Here is an 18,168-nt window from a genome sequence, read left to right on the forward strand (position 1 = left end):
AGGAGATGCATACTAAGTATTTTTCTTCAGCTCAGCCCTTAAGAGATACTGTTGTTCAGCTTTGCTGACAGACAATAGCCATGGGCTCGAAACTGCAGTACATGTGATCTCCAACGTACTTCATCTGCAACTCGAGTGAACAGTTTGTATAGTGGAAAGGAAATTTTCAAACTATTATAGCCAACTAAGTCGTGCTAAGAACCTGCATTCCTCAAACCCAAGCCACGCTCATGGTAAACAGCGAGGGCACATGTTGCCATGACCCAAAAGGAGCTTTGTTGTCGAATGGCTGTGGTAGGTGTACACAATCTCCAAACGACGAAACGACGTAGGTGGCTCATAATCACGTGGTGTGGACCGTAGTACGGTCCAAACTGATAGCAGAGCTCACCCCGCCGCCCTCAATACACGCCACTATATCGATGGAGCGGCCATCATACTTCTTTGTCATCCAAGCTATCAGACTATTGGCATCAAGTGCTCGACACCAATCAAAGTAAGCGGGAAAACCTTTGCAGTAATAACGTCACTGCTCGCGATCAGGTCGAGTGTCTGAGACATTCGGTCCATCACTAATGTTGCCTCAGCTGGCGCAACTTAGTCTCAAAACCAAAATGGGGCCAGCACCACAGTACCGAACCACAGCCACTGAGCGCACGCCGCTTCGCTCCGTCTTGACCTGCATGGACGCCAGCCTCATGGCCAACGAGATGGCGGTCTCCAGTGACCACCGCAACCCGTCGCAGCTGCCCACGCACGAGGAGGAGTCCGACGACGCGCAGGACGGACCGGAACAGTTCGATTTCCACGAGTGCGGACCATGTTCCAATGAGTTTTGATGCGCTGGAGACTGAATTCAATGCAAATTTTGTTTTGCAATTGGCAGATCGTTCGGGTTCATGACGGGGAGGCGTCTGCAACGTCGGTACCGAGGAGTGTACCAGAAGGTGGGGACTATTTGGACCAAAAATCGGAGGCGGGGGAGATGGCTAACATTGAGGTGCTGAAGTACTCTTTCGTGACGCAATTGGTGACGTGGGTCATTGTCATCTATATTATTGTGGTGTTTGCGGTCCTCGCGGCTGATAATTCAGGTACAATAAGGTATTTCCTGCTTGGTTTGGTGGGGTTCCTGACATTTCGATGTTGAATTGATACACCTGCAGCTAAGAACGAGAGTCGGGCGTCCGTGTCGGATGGAGCGTTCTACTTTGCGGTGATCGTTCTGGGGCTGTACATCCTTGTGAAGCTGGCACTGATTATTCGGTGGATCATTTACTGGATCATTCTTGCCGAGTTACTGACGTACGCTATCACGGGCAGCCTGTACGTGCTCTTCTGGGTCGACGACAGCGAGGTGTCCGACTCGGACCGGCAAGTGCGCCATGTCATGGTTATTGTACTGATTTCGGTGGAGATCATCACGGTGGCGGCATACTGGTTCACGCATTATGCCTACCCGTGGATGGTACTCAAACAGAAGTTTAACCTGGTGAAGTGGTGGAACATCAAGCCGGGGGTGGAAACCAACTCCATCACGTACCGCTCCAGAGCTCGGTTTTATACGAGGAAGCGTAATGTGATCAAGTATTGCGGTGGGCTCAACGCGCACGGTCAACCCCACGGCTATGGCATGTGGACGGACACGGCGTACCACGGCGAGCGTCTTACAGGTCAGTGGGAGGATGGTGTCCCCATTGGTCCGTTCCGCAGTTTCGAGCATGGTAGCGGCTACTCGTTCGTGAACATTCGCATTGGGTTTTGTCACAACCGTGGCGAGAAGGGTCCGACGGAGATTCACTTCTTCCCGAAGCACGCGGAGAACGGTTTGAACTGGGGTGTGGCGAGCGTGGAGTGTTCTGTGTCTGGTGGTTTCTTCAAATACTTGCCGACGGTGACGCATGTGACTCCGTCGTACGTTCCGGAGGCTCCTCAGAATGCGGCAGAGTGTCTTCCGGCATTGCGCACCCCGACGGATGGCGTTGTATTTAATCATAAGGACGAGGAAGCGATGCTACGCAGTCAGCCACGTCAGGAACGAGTCGCTAGACGTAATCTCTTCCGTGAAGGGTCCGCCCCCGTGCTTGATCTTCGTAGCAGTGACAGTGACGAAGGAAAAGAGGCACTGATCTTGCTTCACGGATACAACTGCTCGCTGGATTACGGTATGAACCGTCTCGCGCAACTCCTTGCCCTTGGAGATTTTCCGTCATACATCCATCCCTTCGTGTTCAGCTGGCCGAGCGGTGGCGTGCTAGCCTACTTTCAAGGTGAGCCGAAGAGTGTTTCGAAAGCTGTCGCATTGGTTCTAACTCCGTTACTTTCTTTGTTTCTGTGCAGCGAAACAGGTTGGAAGTGAGAGTGAGCGAACTGCTGATGATTTCGTTCTGTTCTTGAAGAGTCTGATTGACGCGGGATACACAAAGCTGAACATCATCGCACACTCCATGGGTGCTCGTATTTTCTTCAGCTCCCTCAACAAGGGGTTGTTTGAGGAGGTGTTTTTGGTACGATCTATGCTGGTCTACTTGCCTGTGTCTGCTGTTTAACTTCACACAACCGCGCTAACACAACTGTTTCTTGTAAATCTACTCTACGCCCAGCCAACGGGAAGTGTTGCTAACGTCGGCAGTGCAGCAAGGAAGATGCAGCTCTCGACACTTACCTTCTGCAATCCGGACTACGACAGAAACGATTTTGTCAAGTACGGCGGAGGGTATGATCGCGCACGCCACTTCTGCAGCCACATCACGCTGTATGCAGACAGCATGGACGGCGCGCTGTTTTACTTGGAGTATCTCTCGATGACGTCGATCACAGGCCCACTGAACTACTCTCTTGGCAGACGTGGGCACATGATTCATCGTGACCCGGAAGATGACGATGTGGCAGGGCGTTCCGACACGCAGTTCCTCAATTGGCAGGACAAGAACTTGGCTGCTCCGCAGGACTTAGATCTGGCTTATGCAGCCGTGAACCAGCGCGCAAAATATCCGGGGGTAGCTTCGTTCGCATACAACCGCAGCCGAACCCATCCAACCACAGATGATACGGCACCTTATGGCACTACGCGCGGCGGCACTACCGAGGAGGAGGCCCCGCTTCACTATCTGGACATGGATGTCATCGATACGACGTGGATGGACAACAACGTGCACGCGATCCGACACAACTACTTCAACCTCAACCCGACCATTGTAAGTCACTAACTTGGGCAGTGCAAGGCGCCTTTAAGAACGCGATGCTAACCAATCGACTGCTTTTGTGTGTATTTGCAGGTGGACGATCTTCGCCACTTGATCGTGATGAAGAAGCGTGCGAGCTCTCGCCCCGGCCTGCTCAAGACGACATCAGCCGAGAACGTCTACATTTTTCTAGTCGCACCATCGCACGTCAAGAACAAGTGATCAATTTCAGCGCTTCCTCCTGCCGCATGGTCACAGCTTTGGCGCCCCTCTGGTCGTACCTTCCGCCGTCGAACTAATTGTCTCAGTACCAATCAAGTATGCCAGAAACCACGCGTAATACACGAATTACTCCGTTGTGGGCTGTCCACCCCACTTTGGTATTTTCAGTATAACACACTTCTACAGCACATACATTGATGGACGCAAGCTTGGTGGCGAACGAGGTGGAGTCGGGTGGCTGCTGCTGTCCTCAGCAGCCTTCAGCGTTCGAGATGCAAGGGCAGCAGGAGGTAGTGTTCACGGTTTGCGACGAGCCCGAGCAGTTCAATTTTCACAGGTGTGCCCTGTTGGTGACGCGATTTGACTTGAGTGAGAAGCAACTAATGGATTTGGTCCCGTGCCAGGTCGTTCGGGTTTATGACTGGACGCCGTCTACAGCGTCGCTATCGTGGGGTGTACAAGAAGGTATGACGAGCGTTGAGCGATCTGAGCAAACGAGGTTCTGACGCTGTAGATGTGCTTTCAGTACTCCTTGATAGGGCAGGTCGTGACGTGGATCACTGCAATTTACATAATCGCAGTGTTCGCGATTTTAGCTGCTGGTGACTCCGGTACGCACAGGCTCAATAGCTGGCAGCACTCCATGAGTACTGATGAAGTACCACTTGGTGCGTGAACTCCAGCAAGCAGCGACAGCCGTTGGTCCGTGGCAGATAGTGCCTTCTACTTTGTTATGGTCGCAGTCGGCGTGTACGTTATCGCCAAGCTCGCGCTCATCATTAGGTTCGTCGTCTACTGGATCGTCATTGCGGAGCTGTTAACATACGCGATTACGGGCGACCCGTACGCAATGTTTGAAGACGACAAATACCTTGACAGCAACGCGCGCAAAGTCCGCTATCGAATGATTATAGCGCTTTTTTCGGTGGAGATCATCACGGTGGCGGCATACTGGTTCACGCATTATGCCTACCCGTGGATGGTACTCAAACAGAAGTTTAACCTGGTGAAGTGGTGGAACATCAAGCCGGGGGTGGAAACCAACTCCATCACGTACCGCTCCAGAGCTCGGTTTTATACGAGGAAGCGTAATGTGATCAAGTATTGCGGTGGGCTCAACGCGCACGGTCAACCCCACGGCTACGGCATGTGGACGGACACGGCGTACCACGGCGAGCGTCTTACAGGTCAGTGGGAGGATGGTGTCCCCATTGGTCCGTTCCGCAGTTTCGAGCATGGTAGCGGCTACTCGTTCGTGAACATTCGCATTGGGTTTTGTCACAACCGTGGCGAGAAGGGTCCGACGGAGATTCACTTCTTCCCGAAGCACGCGGAGAACGGTTTGAACTGGGGTGTGGCGAGCGTGGAGTGTTCTGTGTCTGGTGGTTTCTTCAAATACTTGCCGACGGTGACGCATGTGACTCCGTCGTACGTTCCGGAGGCTCCTCAGAATGCGGCAGAGTGTCTTCCGGCATTGCGCACCCCGACGGATGGCGTTGTATTTAATCATAAGGACGAGGAAGCGATGCTATGTGGAAACCATCAAACAGATCAAATGAGAGATCGAAATCTGGTCCGCGAGCAGTCTACCCCTCTGCATGGCCTTCGTAGCAGTGGCAGTGTGGCCGACGACAAAGAAGCATTGGTGCTACTGCACGGGTATAATTGCTCTTTGGACATCAGCATGAATCGTTTGGCACAGCTCCTTGCCCTTGGAGATTTTCCGTCATACATCCATCCCTTCGTGTTCAGCTGGCCGAGCGGTGGCGTGCTAGCCTACTTCCAAGGTAAGAAGCATTCATACTCGAAAGGAGTGATCTTGAGCTTACTTACTCCCTGCTCAAATGAAGCTAAACAGGTCGGGTGCGAGAGTGCACGCACAAGGGATGATTTCATCAAATTCCTCAGAAGCCTAATCGAGGCGGGATACACAAAGCTGAACATCGTTGCCCACTCCATGGGGGCACGCATCTTCTTTAACTGTCTTAGCCAAGGATGTTTTGAGGAAGTTTTCGTGGTACGTCATCTTGGATTCATGCTTGCTCGGGTGACTTGTCTGATGAGTACTGCCTTGATTTGTGCTAGCCCATTGCAACCACCAGCAATTCCAACCTCGCTGTGGAGAAGATAAAGCTTGTGTCACTTACGCTCTGCAATCCGGATTATGGCCTCAATGAATTCGTCACAATGGACGGAGCCTTTGATCGAGCACGCCATTTCTGCAGCCTTATCACTCTCTACGCGGACACTATGGATGGAGCCTTGTTCCACTCGGAATACTTGACCAAAACGTCACTTGCGGGCCCGCTCAACTACTCACTTGGTCGACGTGGATACATGGTTCATCGCGACCCTAGGGACAGCGAGAACGCCGAACAACCACACATGCTGTTCAACAACCGGACAAGCAGCACCTTTTCCCCGTCGCAAGACGCAGCGGCCAACCAGAGCGCGAAGTACCCAGGAGTGACCTCAATAGCATACAACCGAAGCCGATTTTCCGACGCAACCACCACGTTCGGCTCGACACGAAGTGAAGAAGAAAGCGACCCGCTCCACTACCTCGACATGGATGTGATCGACACAACGTGGATGGACAACAACGTGCACTCTATCCGCCACAGCTACTTCAACCTCAACCCAACTATCGTACGAGTCCTTTATCACTGCAAAACTTCACTTCCACTTCGCTAACCATTGCTGTGTTATGCAGGTGGACGACCTGCGTCAACTAATCGTGCTGAAGAAGCGTGCGAGCTCTCGCCCCGGCCTGCTCAAGACGACATCAGCCGAGAACGTCTATATTTTTCTAGTCGCACCATCGCACGTGAAGAATAATTGATTTATAAAAGTGTCCTCCAGTGTCCACTTCCAAAAAATAAACAACATATATTAATCGTACTTAAGGAATAGCCCCGCGATCAAAACAGTAAAATAAAAGTGAGCTCGCCGGTGGCGCCGCTTCAAGCAGCTCGAGGGCATATCCGCGTCGCTGCTACCACCGTCCTCAGGATATCTAGCTTCACGACACCTACTGTGTTGTCTTCCTTTCTGCCTACTCTATCGTTTGAGCTGCGGTTCACTCTCTGGAGCGCTCTGTAGGCGCCAAAATAAGGGATCTGCCGCGCCTTCCCAACTAGAATACAGCCCTCTCAATGGTGAGGAAAACAAGTTCCTGGAGGACGTCGGTGGATACTCGAGACGTCCGTCAGCAGCACCGAGCCACCGGGAAGGACGTGGTCGTCCCCCTCGTGCTCTGGAACGAGCCGCCACAGGTGCAAGTAGCGGCGCTGCACGTTCTGCTGCTCCCCGTGTCCCAGCCGAGCCAAAACTCGAGCTCTGTGGAGGACAGAGACATCAACAATGAAGAGGACACCGAGGAGGACACTCGCACGCAAGTGTGTGTCTTTGCAGGGACGGTGGACGGCGTGGTACTGTACTGGAGGTTCGAGCAGGGCTGTGTGGCTCAGGTTAACATGCTCGTCTTCCCAAGCAGTGAGGGCTCGGGCCAGGCCGTGGTGGGTATCGTCAGTGGCACAGATGAGTGGGGGCAGAGCACGTTAATCTCCGCTACGAGAGACGGCGCGCTGGCCAGGTGGCAGCTGCCCAATGGCGCGTGTGCAGAAGCCAACGCGTCCCTTGCAAAGGAGCTGGCGCCGCTACTGGGACTCGAAATGCTGTGCAACAAGAGGTTCGCGGTCGTGGTAAGTGAGGAATCGAGACTGATGGTGCTGGACACGTGGAGGATGCAGCTGCTGTACTGTATGGACACTGCGCAGGAGCAGATTCGACGCAGTATCGCAGTGGGGGAGCTGCAGATGCCACGGCAAAAGTCCCCGCGGCCTAGATTAGTCCGGTCGAGCAGTGGGTCGAGGATGGATACAGGTTTTACTGGTGGAGATCGAGATCCGGAAAGCCCGTCGGGGACCGGGCGGGTGTCTCCTTCGCGGTCGTCGATCGGTGGTGAATCACCAGAGTCAAGACGAATCGCTACTTTTCTGTCATCACCTGTAGAACAACACACGCAGCGGTGGGACGCGGTGGTGCTATCCTTGGGGGCTGAGGGACTCGTAAAATGTTTCTTGTGGACTCAGCCTCGAGGATCAACAAGTGGAACGGCGTTTGGTGTTAGTGAAAGTGGGGGATCAGCGAGCGTCGCGTGGGGATTCCGGTGGGTACAGCGAAGTAGCTGGGTGATTTCGTGGGCCGACCAGGCTGAAGACATTACGTGCTCGCAGAGTACTTCGCTGAAGGATGGTGATAATATGAACCCACAGACCGCTCTGATGGGTTCTATCAAGAACAGCTACTTTCCGCTCTCTGTGCATCTGTCGCCAGATTCGTCGCTCGTCCTTCTCACGTGGAAGACCAAATTTGTAGTACTCAAGCGAAAATGGTTGTGCCCGTTGGAAATACGCAGTGACGGTCAAGCAATTGATGAAACCTTTTCCCAGCCACGATCAAATGCGGGCACAGGTAGCTGCCGTATCGCGCCAGCCGAGTTTGTGCGCCAGGCAGCAACTACTTACGCGTCTTGCAGTACTGGAAACAATTGTGCGGATGTGTATTGGGAGAATGGAGAGTTTTTAGAAGATAGAAACGTGGTTTTGTGGACTAACACAGGCCACGTTTTCCAGTTCATGACAGCCGAAACGCCTGCAGATCCTGCAGGGAAGTTTTTCATCTTTACGAAAGACCAGGACCAACTAGTCCCACGATCCGACTCTAAGCCCTTACGCGCTATTGACAAGGCTATGTATGTCACCTCGATGGATCGGTGTAAGTGCTGTGATCTCCTGATCCACAAAGGAAAATGTGCTCCAACCAGGCCGAGAAGTGTCGTTTCTCCGTTGGCTGGGCGACGTCAGCATTCAGGTTTTACGTCGTGTATCAAGACAGGAACAGCACTCTCGGGACCAATTTTGCAATTTGTGCACATGTGCCACCGTGGATCCCTAGGACTTTGGGCCATGCCGGCAGTGCGAGTGCCATCACCAACGCGCTTACTCCAGAATAAAGGAAATATCGTTGCAGCACGAGTGCCACCAGCTGAACGGGTACGCTTCCATTATCTTACTGACGGTTTTGAAGCTGCGGCAAAAGCAGCTCAAGGAGGACTTGCGCAAGATGAACCGCTTTCTTCAGGACAACATGGAGGCTGCTTGACACACTTTATACTGGGAAGAGAAGAAACTCAGTCGTCTTCAACTTATGAACTGGTTCGACGAGCTGGGATGCGCCGCAAGCGCCGACAAGGACTCAATGATGCATGTACAAGCTTGGCATCATCAATTACAAGCACGGCAGTCACGGCAAGCAGCGTATTGGCCACTGCGCTGGCACCTGTTACAGGCCGAAGTGGACCGCCAGGTGCAGGGGGTGAGCCCGCTCTACCCGAAGCAGATGAGAGCGAACAAAGAAGGCTGGAGTTCATGTCGTATCGGTACTTGCTGGATATCCCTATTATCGCCAAAGGTTTCTCGGACGGAATGGTTTGCATTGGATTATTGAGTCAAGAGCACTTGCCAAGTAAAGCTGGAGGTGCAGCAAATGATTCAGAAACGCGACTGCAGTGTCATTCTGGGCGAGTTACTGCTATTGCGCATTCCTTCTGGGGGGTTGGGTTTGTCCCCCCATCTGCACATGAAGTGTCTTCTTCTAGCAGTACAACAAGTCAACCATCCGCCGAGGAAATGTGCTTTGCAACGCGTAAGAATCCGTTTCACAGATCTCGTTTTCCTGACCCTAATTTGAAGAGAAATACTGGAAATCGGCACCTCAGCACAAGCGGTGGGAAGCGCGACAACCGAAGCGAACTGACAATAGAGACATCGGATGGATCAGAATCAAAAGTTGGGCTAGTCCGTGAAACTACCAGTGATACCCAGCCTTCAATCCGGTTTATGGTGTTTAGCGGTGGTACGGATGGAGTCTTCCGGATAACAGAGCTTATCCTGTTCCGTGCAGACGCGGAGGCCGACGCATTGGTCGACCATGAAGCACGAATTTTGCAGAGATTTCACAACCACCGCGGTCCAATCCAACAGATCAGCGTATCGCCGCATAAGAGAGGGGGCGCTGGGGCAGATGGGGGAGCCGATTGGGATGCAATGTACCCTGATCGGCTGGTTGCAACGGTTGGAGTCGATCATCGAGTTGTAGTCTATGCACCTCAGTACACTCGCCACCCAGCTACCAGAGGCTCGTTTGTTCGCGGTTCCCCACTAAGTCGCAATGACAGTCACTGCGGCGTTGAGTGGGAGTGTGTGCTTGAGTTATCGGAGCATGCAGACAAAATCTGCAACCTTGATTGGCATCTGGAGCGTGGGTTGCTTTATGTGGAGTGCGAAGATCGTATGGTGTACGTGTGGAGCACAGACGCGGGCATTCTAGAGCGAACGATACCGTGCGCTTTACTCAACGGAGGCGGCAATGCTTCAGGTGATAAGACCGTGGAAGCAGCGAGCTCTGTTGGCTACTCTCTCGTCGAAAATTCCACATTATTTATTGGCACCGCAGCTGTACAACTGATTGAATTTGGTGTGCTCCGAAGCGCCGAGCAGCTCAAGAAAAACTGGAGCAGCTATTACTCGCTGCTTTTTCAGAGCAACGGCGCCGCTACGAACTTTGGAGAGAAGGATATTCAATCATCGCAACCTTCGGTGTACGCAACGGGCTCCATGGAGCTGTTCATGCTGTCACTGTTGCTGTCCTGGGGTGTTACTCCTGCAATTGATCAATCGTGCCGCAGTATTCTTGGAATTGAGCCAGCACACGCGTTGTACTCGTGCGCATTGCAAGACTTTGTTTCTGGGGCGCTGACCATTCCTGTTCCATGGACAACTCCGATAGTATCGCCGTTGGTTGAGTCTTCGCCAATTTCTCAAAGTGGTCTTGTGAACTCGATGTCGCCATCTGTACCTGCTTCTGCCCGGAATTGGCAGCACTCGTCGGCTTTGTCGGCCAGTATTGCGCTAGGCGTCGTGTCGCTGTGTATGAGCCTTATGGAGTACAAACATCCCAGATCCGGCAACGGTAGTTTGTCGCCGACAAACAAAGAAGAATTCCAAGTCCTCTGGAGTCAGTTAATAACGCAGCACTCGATCGTTCTTCCAGAGTCCGTTGCTTATTTCCGGGAGCCAGCTCTCGAAGAACTAGCTACGTTTGGGTTTGACTCGTGCGAGTACATACAGCTAGCGGCGCGCACACTATTGAGTGGAGTGATTAAACGTCTCCCTCCAACTGAAAGAAGTGCGTTGTCAGCTGAGTATTCGGCAAAGCTTCACTGGGAAATGGTTCGCTTGGAGACGGAGACTGGCAGCTCTTTCCTGGGAACTGTTGGCGGAGTTGGAACGAGCGGTGGCGCTAGTTCTAGCTCTCAACTGAGTGGCCCTGGCGCTGCCAACAGCAGCGGCAACAGTGCCAGTACCGCTACGGAGTCGGGAGCGATGTCTTTTTCTTTGGTGGTGGAACGATTAGGCTCGCTTGTGCTCTTGATGAGCATGATCGGCACGTACTTCCCTGGTGAAATTTCTCCGGCTGGTGCACGAGAAGTGTGTGACGTGCTGGTCTTCCTGCTCAAGGCCCCAGAACGCTTTGTAGCGTCTGTCTCGGCCGAGCTGCTTACGAAGGGGCTGATGCTCTTCCGACCGCACCTTGTGGACTTGTCGTCACTCATGATCCAGCTTCTGTTGATCGACATGCGCGAGAAGCACCGCATTGCTCAAACCGAAAACGGCCAAGAAGTGACTACAGGGCCGGGTGGCTCGCTTGCCAACTTTAACGAGGGTGGCACTGGAGGGAGCAATGCGGCCATGAGCTTGTTGGTGGAGGTGGGCGCCTGCGAGTCCGCGTTTGTGCTCGGTCTGCTGCAGCAGGAAATGCACAACCACGATCGGCCGGCCGGTTTCCACGAGAGCGTTCTGTTGTACATGATGGAGCTCATCAACACGCACTACCTGCTCATGTGCCGACACCTGCCAGCGTTTGTGGACACCGTCATGGCTTGTCTGGACCCAACGAAGCCCGAGCGTCGTCGTCGCTGTCTGCCGCTGAGCACCCGCTGTCTGCACAGCCTAGTGAGGCGGTTCCCCATGGTCGACTTCCACAAGGAGACGCAGCGGTTGGCGCTGGGCACCATGGAGGCAGTGATCGTCATCTACGACCTGCGCACTGCGACCAAGTGGCGAGTCCTGGACGGCCACGCCTCGGCTGTCTCGGCGGTTCGCTTCCGGTCGGACGGTCAAGTTCTTGTGTCTTATGCTGCTCGAGACGGCAGCGTGCGGTGGTGGAACAGCGGCAACGCCGGGCTGTTCGGCGGCATGCTCAAGATGCACCAGTCGTGCCTCAAGGAGCACAAGCTCGCGGCGCTCAAAGAAAGTGTCAACGGCGGTGCACCAGCGTCCACCGGCGGCGCGAGCGCCGGCCTCAAGCAGATCATCCAGACGTGTCGCTTCCACTTCCTCACGCGCAAAGACGACAGCGGCGGCGGCAACGCGGACCAGCCCAAGCACATTTTACGTCTCACACGGGAGGACGCCAGCCAAGTGCAGTTCCTGCTGTAAGCGTGCAATACAACAAGGTTTGGTCTACTTCAACTTCAGTAAATGCTCTAATTGGCCAATAAGAATCCGCCACAGCGAACTGTCCGAGATTGTTCGGCTCCGTGTGGACAAACCCCGTCCAAAGCGATTCCGGAGCTCTTCGAGCAGCCGCCGACTCAGAATCTCATCCAGCCATGGCCCCGCACCGAGAGAGCGCCAAGGGCTCAGCCCACCGCGACGCAGACGAGGAAGCACTGCAGGCGGCGCTGCAAGAGTCGCTCGAGTACGTTGCCGCTCGAAATCGCGGTCGAAATCGCGTTCTAAACTGCTATTTTGTGTCATTTTGTGGTGCGTCACCGCAGACCTGACTTTCTGGCGGAAATCCTGCAGTCCGAGGGCCAGGGACGACGTCACGAAGCTGCACCGGTTCAAGAGCCGTCGATGCAACGTCGAATGAGGCGAAACAGCCTTGTGGAAGAGGAGAAACAGCACGTGGAAGACAGCGGGGATGAGGACGAGGACTCGGAGCCTTACGCTCGTGTTTCCAGTGCTGTAGAATCTGCAGAGGAGGGTCTTGATGGAGAAGAAGAGGAAGAGGAAGAAGAGGACCCCAATGAGGACCACAAGCTGCTGAATTTGGCAGATATTCTGCTCATTGACATCCTCAAGTGGCTGGACGAAGAGACCATTGGAGCCTGCGTCAGCACGTGCAGGAGGCTGCTGCAGGTGGCCAAGTCCGAGGTGCTTTATGAGTCTCTGTGTCGACGCATCTTCCCTGTGCAGAACCCGAGGGCAGCGGCGGCGGCAGCTCGCAACAAGTTCGGGCTGCGACGCTTCCCCACGTGGTTCGACATGTTCCACGACCGCCCGCGCGTGCGCTACAACGGCTTCTATTGGCTCAAGGTGTCGTACTATAAGAAACCCGAGCTCAACATGTGGACGGACATTGTGCCTGGCACGATTCTCAAGTGCGTGTACTACCGCTACTTCTCCTTCCAGCGGGACGGCTCCGTGCTGTATGGGATGCTGTTCAAGGCGCCGCATGAAGTGGAATCGCACATCCGCGACCAACGCAAGGGCGTGTATCGCGGACGATTCTACGTTGACAAGGACGAGCTGGTGGTGACGGTGCCCACGAACTGCAATGAAGTCAACTTCCGGTTGCAGATCACGCAACGCAAACGCGGCAAGAACGTCAAGCTCATCTTGAAGGAGCACTTTGCCAACTCGGAGCCGAACGGCAGCGGCTGGATCAACGACTACGATACGGCGGACGAGGAGTTCTACTACTACCGCTCGTGGAACCTTTGATGCCGTTGTGGTGGAGTTTTAACGGATTGCTTTCCTTATAGACTCGGCTGCCTACGTTTGTGTGAATATGAAAATAGACGGCTTGCTTCCGCTGTCGATCTGCACGTTGATGCAAGAGCTGCAAGGTGGCCGAAGCTATTCTCGGTGTGCTGTGCTGTCAATAGCTAGGTTGTCAGTGGGAGGAGATAGTTCACGTGGCTGCTCCAGCTCATCTCTCGACAAAGCTCCAACTGCACACGTTGAGTCATGGCTCCAATCGTGGCGACGAAGTCGAGTGGTGATCGTGGCAACAATTCTGTCATTGACAACAACGGCAGCTCCAGTAGAGCGCACAGCAGTAGCAGCACCACCCGAAGCGGGAGCCGTTCAAGTCAGTCGCGTACGACTACGTCGAGGGAGAAGGCGAGGTTATCCAGCCCTGCGACTGCATTGGGCAGCCAAAAGAAAGCCGAGCCTTCAAAACGCACGACAACTCCTCCATTGCCGTCGGCAGTATCATCGGCAACAGACCAAGTAGGAAGGAAAGCGCATCCATTACCCTCGTCGGTCCTCCACAAGCACAAGCAGGCCTCCGTTTTCACTTCGGGCAAAAAGAAACACAAGACGTACGTGAAGCTACCAAAGATGTTGCTGTTACGCAGTTCTAACTTCTTTTCGTTGTTACAGAAACTTTTCCAGCGCGTACGACTCTGGATCGATCCCGTGCCGCATCAATCACGGAAGTATCCGCAACTCGCTGCACTGGACGAAGGACCCTAACAGTGAGTTTTCTCTGCGAAGATAAGCGCTGACAGAGTGGAAACTAACCTTTGCTGTGGCTTTATTCGAGTGCAGCGCTATCTTATGACCCGCTGCTCATTGTGTGTGTCGAAGGGTTCTTGGAAACTGAGCACCCGTTTGTCTTCCTGGCCCGCGCTACCTTTCGCGAACTGGTGAAGCTGGAAGACGCGCGCGAGAAAACTTTACCGATCCTTGCTCAGGTAATCGTGCCGCTGCGCAGCGCCCTGATGGCCAAGGATGACGACACCTCCCTCATGGCGCTGGAAGCTACGCGTCTACTCTCGGATCTGGTCGAGGGGGAGATGAACAGTTACTTACCCAAGCTCACCCAGCAGATCCACCGCAAACTGCTCTCGAAGCAGTTGCGCGCCGACGTCGAAGACACGCTTGCAGTTCTGGAGAGTAATGGTGGGAAAGAGGCACTCGCCATTATCCGCTCGAAGATCCCCACGTACGTCTCGATTCGCTAGATCTTGCGGGCTGTGTAAGCAGGCGTACCCCGCAAGCAAAACAATAATAACTCGCAGTCGTCATTCTCGCTTGTGCATACTAATGCTACTGGTGGGTTGCTGCTGAACCGGTCGTCAAGCACGACGAAGCATGAGCATGCAGCGATCTAATGATGATGATGGGTGGCCCGTGGTGCCGACTCTCAATTTTCTTTAGAATACTTGTGCAGACTTGAGTTGTGGTACACAACGCCATACTGGAACGACCATCATGTTCCGCCGGAGCTGACAGGAATTCTGTGACGGTGCGACGTTAGTGATCGATGCAGATCGTGCCGGTGCTAACAGCGCGCACAGCGTCGCTAACGTTAATGGGGCTTTCATCAGCCCCAATCGTGGCACTGGAATTGATCAGTGATCAAGTGAGTGTATCTATCACCTGGGTAATGAAAGCAATAGGTATAGATCATGGCCCAATCCAATAGTAGCGAAAACAACTTTGCTGCCTCGCCGACTTCAAGCCGAGGTCGTCAAGTTGAATGACTCACAGAGGAACACCATGTTTTTGTGGCTCTGGGATTCCATGTGCTCGCGAGGCAGCTGCTTTTCTACCAATTTGCGGCGAGGAAATGCCTTCAGTTGCTGTAAGTCGTGTCGAACTCGAAATCTGAACTCTCGCCTGCTTTGTGGTCCCAAAACCATTTTTCATATACTATGATCTGTATGCTATCGTGAATACTTATGTGCATCAAGGCTAAGCCAACTTCAACTTGCCGTAAGTTCAGAATTCTCTAAAATCCACTTGACGTGCTGTGGAATCAAATGTTTTTCCTATATCGTATAAATGTGATCTAAGAAGTTGTATTAAACGAATCAATAAACTAGATGTGCCTGTGAAAATGCATTCCAACGTTTTCGTATTGACACCGGTCGTTTCTGGTTAGATCAGTTCACTTGTGCTGGACTGCTAGTTCACTCGCCGTAAGTTTGCGTTTTTGCCTGTCTGTATGACTGATTCCCTTCAGTATCTCTTTCGCATGTAGCGCGCGTGAGATCTATCGAATAAAGTGCCCCCAGCCAGACTCGCGCGATGCACATTTGTACTTCTCCGACAGGCATGAGGTCCGGGCCGCTATGGACGCTGCAAACCGCCAACATCCAGATCAACACACGGATAAGCAGACATGCATGGGTCAGTTGGCTCTTCATCTATCTTGCGGAGCTCATCTTCTTTTCGGCGTACCGATTGAGTAACCTCGGCGATCTAGTAAAGGCATCGATGACACCTGACGAAGACTCGACGGCTACCCGGGTGTATGGAGTACTGCTAGGGATCGTACAAGACTTCGTGGTGGTAACGTTCCTCGTGTCGGTGCTCTGTGGTTTCGACGCAGCCATCAATTGCTCGGCATTCTGCAACGATACAGCACCAAACGGATGTCTCGACTGCTTCACGCGAGGCATCCCGTTTCGGTTGAGAGCCAAGCTCGTGGCCAAGCGCATCTTGAGAGCGACTGTGATTTACGTGGTGTGTTTACTGTCCGTGGCGGTGTTTTCAATAGACGTGGTGACTGTGCGCGCGTATCATCATCGGTATAAGTTCGACTGGGTCTATGACAGTGAAGACTTTGCGGTGAGTAAGGCAGCAAAGACCACGATCATTACCCATACGCTGGTTGTCGTGCTGGTCACGCAGGGATTTATAGCTGTGGTTACCACAGTATGGTTCGACGTTGCTCGATGGACCCCGTTGAGATGTGCTACAAGATGGAAAGGCATGAGTTGCCACGGATTGCCGACGGTGACCTCCCGACCCGTTGCCAACTATCTCGTTATGGATTCCGATGACTTCTTCGACTCGAGGGATAACGAAACTCTTAGCGAGTTTTTCGACTCCAATAATCGTCCAATACGTGGTACCCAGCCGCCGCAGCCACGCGCAATTCTCTCAGACGACAGACGCGATCTACCGACCCCGACCTGGAAGCTTGCAGTTTTCGGACTTGCCCTCGCGGTTGCAATTTTCCTTATCGTCCCGCTCCTCGTGCTGCTGATTACAAGTTGTTGCTCTGCAGCTGTGGCCAGCATTGCGCTCAACGCCAGTCTAAACGAGCCGATTCGCGGTATTACTACGCTCTCGCTCATACCCAGCTGATAGTGCGCTTCTAATCAGTTGGGCTGCCTCTGTCTTGTGTACACTAAAATATTTAAGCGCGTAGGCAATGAACAGCACGTTATCTTTCATCGGGAGCGATAGGGTGGTGCCGTCCATTGCTGGTGTCCCTCATGAGATACGGTGCTGGCGTCGAACGTGTACACTGTCTCTCCCTCGGTCGCGTGCCCTTAATTAATGCCCTTCATTAATGCCTGAAGCCGCTGCCTATTTTAATCAGGCTCCTCCACTTGCCCAACGAATCCGAGGCGATGTGAATACACGCAACACTCTAGGTTAGGAGGGTAACACATGGTAATCTATAGTAGATGCATACTCTGCATCATTACAGAGAGTACCGCCGTCGCATCGCGCTCCTATCATGAGATTATCTTGGGCTCTGAAGGACCACCATTGTCCTTAGTCAGAAAATGAGTTTATGGACCAGCAGCTGGAGAGTGACTATTGACACAGGGTGAATTCACTTCGTTTTGTATGTGGCCTATTTGTTGCCTTTTCTCTACCAACAATGTTAGGAGGGGGTGAACGCCAACTTGCTTGGCAAGCCAAAACAACGCCTGCGGTTTATGATCCGTGTGCGTAGCACGCGGGTTTAAACCCAGTACCAAGCATAGCCACACTGCTCGGCTTAGGGTTCTGTCATCGCGCTCCCAAGGGGGGGGGTTGAGGTGAGGCTTGGTGTAGATTTCTTATCGGCATCTCCGATTTTTGAGATTTGCAGCGAGGTGACGTCCGTTTCTCATTTTGTGGCAATATTCTCTTCCCAGCAGCTGAAGCCCAGCTGGATTACGGCCACGCCAGCAAGTGCAAACGCGTTTGATGAGCCTCCTCCACCACAAAGAGTTTCATTCGGCATTGTGCTCCGCTGAAAGCACTCGGTCAACAGTCAAGACTCGTGGGTTTGCGCCCACTTCACCATGCGTGCTTTCTTCGTCTTGCTCGCAGCCGTTGTCATCCTCGTCGCCAGCGCCAGCGCTGTCTCGGGGCTCAACATCAACCTGCAAGCTTCTCAAAATGTGGCCAACGCTGCTATGGACACACACTCCATTGGTGCGCGAATGCTCCGAGCGGATGCCACAACAGGCGAGTCAATCGACGAAGAGAGAGGCATCGCAGATATCGCAAAGAAGTTAGGCACGAAGGCGAAGAGTTTTATGAAAGACCAGTACCATTGGCTGTACGTGTATTGGAAATCAGCCGCCCAGAACCAGGACGAGACTGCGAAGCTCTTCCTCAAGAAGAACATCCATCCTGACAAGGTGAAGAAATGGCTGGGGGCCGACAAGGCGGGTGATGGCCCCGAACTAGAACTTTTCTTAAAATACAAAAGTCTATGGGACAGCGTGCACAGGAAGTAGTGAGGACAGCAACTATTAACGGCACTTTTGTACGGATCGTGTGTCAATATACTTTTTTCCGGACGCACTCCATTTCATCGCCATGAACGCTCGCAGCAGGGATCGCCTCCTTACGTCCGGCCCCTCACAGTCTCCAAATCACCGTCT

General features: G+C 53.2%; 8 protein-coding genes across 8 annotated transcripts; all 8 read left to right on the forward strand.

Annotated features, from left to right (window-relative positions):
• Window positions 1-614: 614 nt before the first annotated feature.
• KRP23_12442 (uncharacterized protein) lies at window positions 615-3,407 on the forward strand (the record flags this gene model as incomplete). Its single annotated transcript, XM_067883063.1, has 7 exons — window positions 615-811; window positions 887-947; window positions 1,010-1,094; window positions 1,167-2,270; window positions 2,341-2,507; window positions 2,604-3,197; window positions 3,279-3,407. The coding sequence occupies 7 exons, from the start codon at window positions 615-617 to the stop codon at window positions 3,405-3,407; spliced, it is 2,337 nt and encodes a 778-aa protein (XP_067739350.1).
• Window positions 3,408-3,604: 197 nt separating this feature from the next.
• On the forward strand, window positions 3,605-6,249 carry KRP23_12443 (uncharacterized protein; the record flags this gene model as incomplete). The annotated part of the gene is made up of 7 exons (XM_067883064.1): window positions 3,605-3,744; window positions 3,812-3,872; window positions 3,934-4,018; window positions 4,091-5,194; window positions 5,258-5,424; window positions 5,493-6,056; window positions 6,121-6,249. The coding sequence occupies 7 exons, from the start codon at window positions 3,605-3,607 to the stop codon at window positions 6,247-6,249; spliced, it is 2,250 nt and encodes a 749-aa protein (XP_067739351.1).
• A 313-nt stretch (window positions 6,250-6,562) lies between these two features.
• Window positions 6,563-8,573, forward strand: KRP23_12444 (uncharacterized protein; the record flags this gene model as incomplete). The annotated part of the gene is made up of 2 exons (XM_067883065.1): window positions 6,563-7,477; window positions 8,442-8,573. 2 exons carry the CDS (start codon window positions 6,563-6,565, stop codon window positions 8,571-8,573), a joined length of 1,047 nt encoding a protein of 348 aa, XP_067739352.1.
• A 1,190-nt stretch (window positions 8,574-9,763) lies between these two features.
• KRP23_12445 (WD repeat-containing protein 7) lies at window positions 9,764-11,971 on the forward strand (the record flags this gene model as incomplete). Its single annotated transcript, XM_067883066.1, has 1 exon — window positions 9,764-11,971. The coding sequence occupies one exon, from the start codon at window positions 9,764-9,766 to the stop codon at window positions 11,969-11,971; it is 2,208 nt and encodes a 735-aa protein (XP_067739353.1).
• A 173-nt stretch (window positions 11,972-12,144) lies between these two features.
• On the forward strand, window positions 12,145-13,261 carry KRP23_12446 (uncharacterized protein; the record flags this gene model as incomplete). The annotated part of the gene is made up of 2 exons (XM_067883067.1): window positions 12,145-12,233; window positions 12,313-13,261. 2 exons carry the CDS (start codon window positions 12,145-12,147, stop codon window positions 13,259-13,261), a joined length of 1,038 nt encoding a protein of 345 aa, XP_067739354.1.
• A 246-nt stretch (window positions 13,262-13,507) lies between these two features.
• On the forward strand, window positions 13,508-14,511 carry KRP23_12447 (PACRG-like protein; the record flags this gene model as incomplete). The annotated part of the gene is made up of 3 exons (XM_067883068.1): window positions 13,508-13,866; window positions 13,928-14,022; window positions 14,096-14,511. 3 exons carry the CDS (start codon window positions 13,508-13,510, stop codon window positions 14,509-14,511), a joined length of 870 nt encoding a protein of 289 aa, XP_067739355.1.
• A 1,096-nt stretch (window positions 14,512-15,607) lies between these two features.
• Window positions 15,608-16,645, forward strand: KRP23_12448 (uncharacterized protein; the record flags this gene model as incomplete). Its single annotated transcript, XM_067883069.1, has 1 exon — window positions 15,608-16,645. The coding sequence occupies one exon, from the start codon at window positions 15,608-15,610 to the stop codon at window positions 16,643-16,645; it is 1,038 nt and encodes a 345-aa protein (XP_067739356.1).
• Window positions 16,646-17,580: 935 nt separating this feature from the next.
• Window positions 17,581-18,021, forward strand: KRP23_12449 (RxLR effector protein; the record flags this gene model as incomplete). The annotated part of the gene is made up of 1 exon (XM_067883070.1): window positions 17,581-18,021. One exon carries the CDS (start codon window positions 17,581-17,583, stop codon window positions 18,019-18,021), a length of 441 nt encoding a protein of 146 aa, XP_067739357.1.
• Between the last annotated feature and the right edge of the window lie 147 nt (window positions 18,022-18,168).

Source organism: Phytophthora ramorum (genome assembly GCF_020800215.1).
Source record: "Phytophthora ramorum isolate Pr-102 chromosome Unknown Phyram_PR-102_s0015, whole genome shotgun sequence".
NCBI lineage: Eukaryota > Oomycota > Peronosporomycetes > Peronosporales > Peronosporaceae > Phytophthora > Phytophthora ramorum.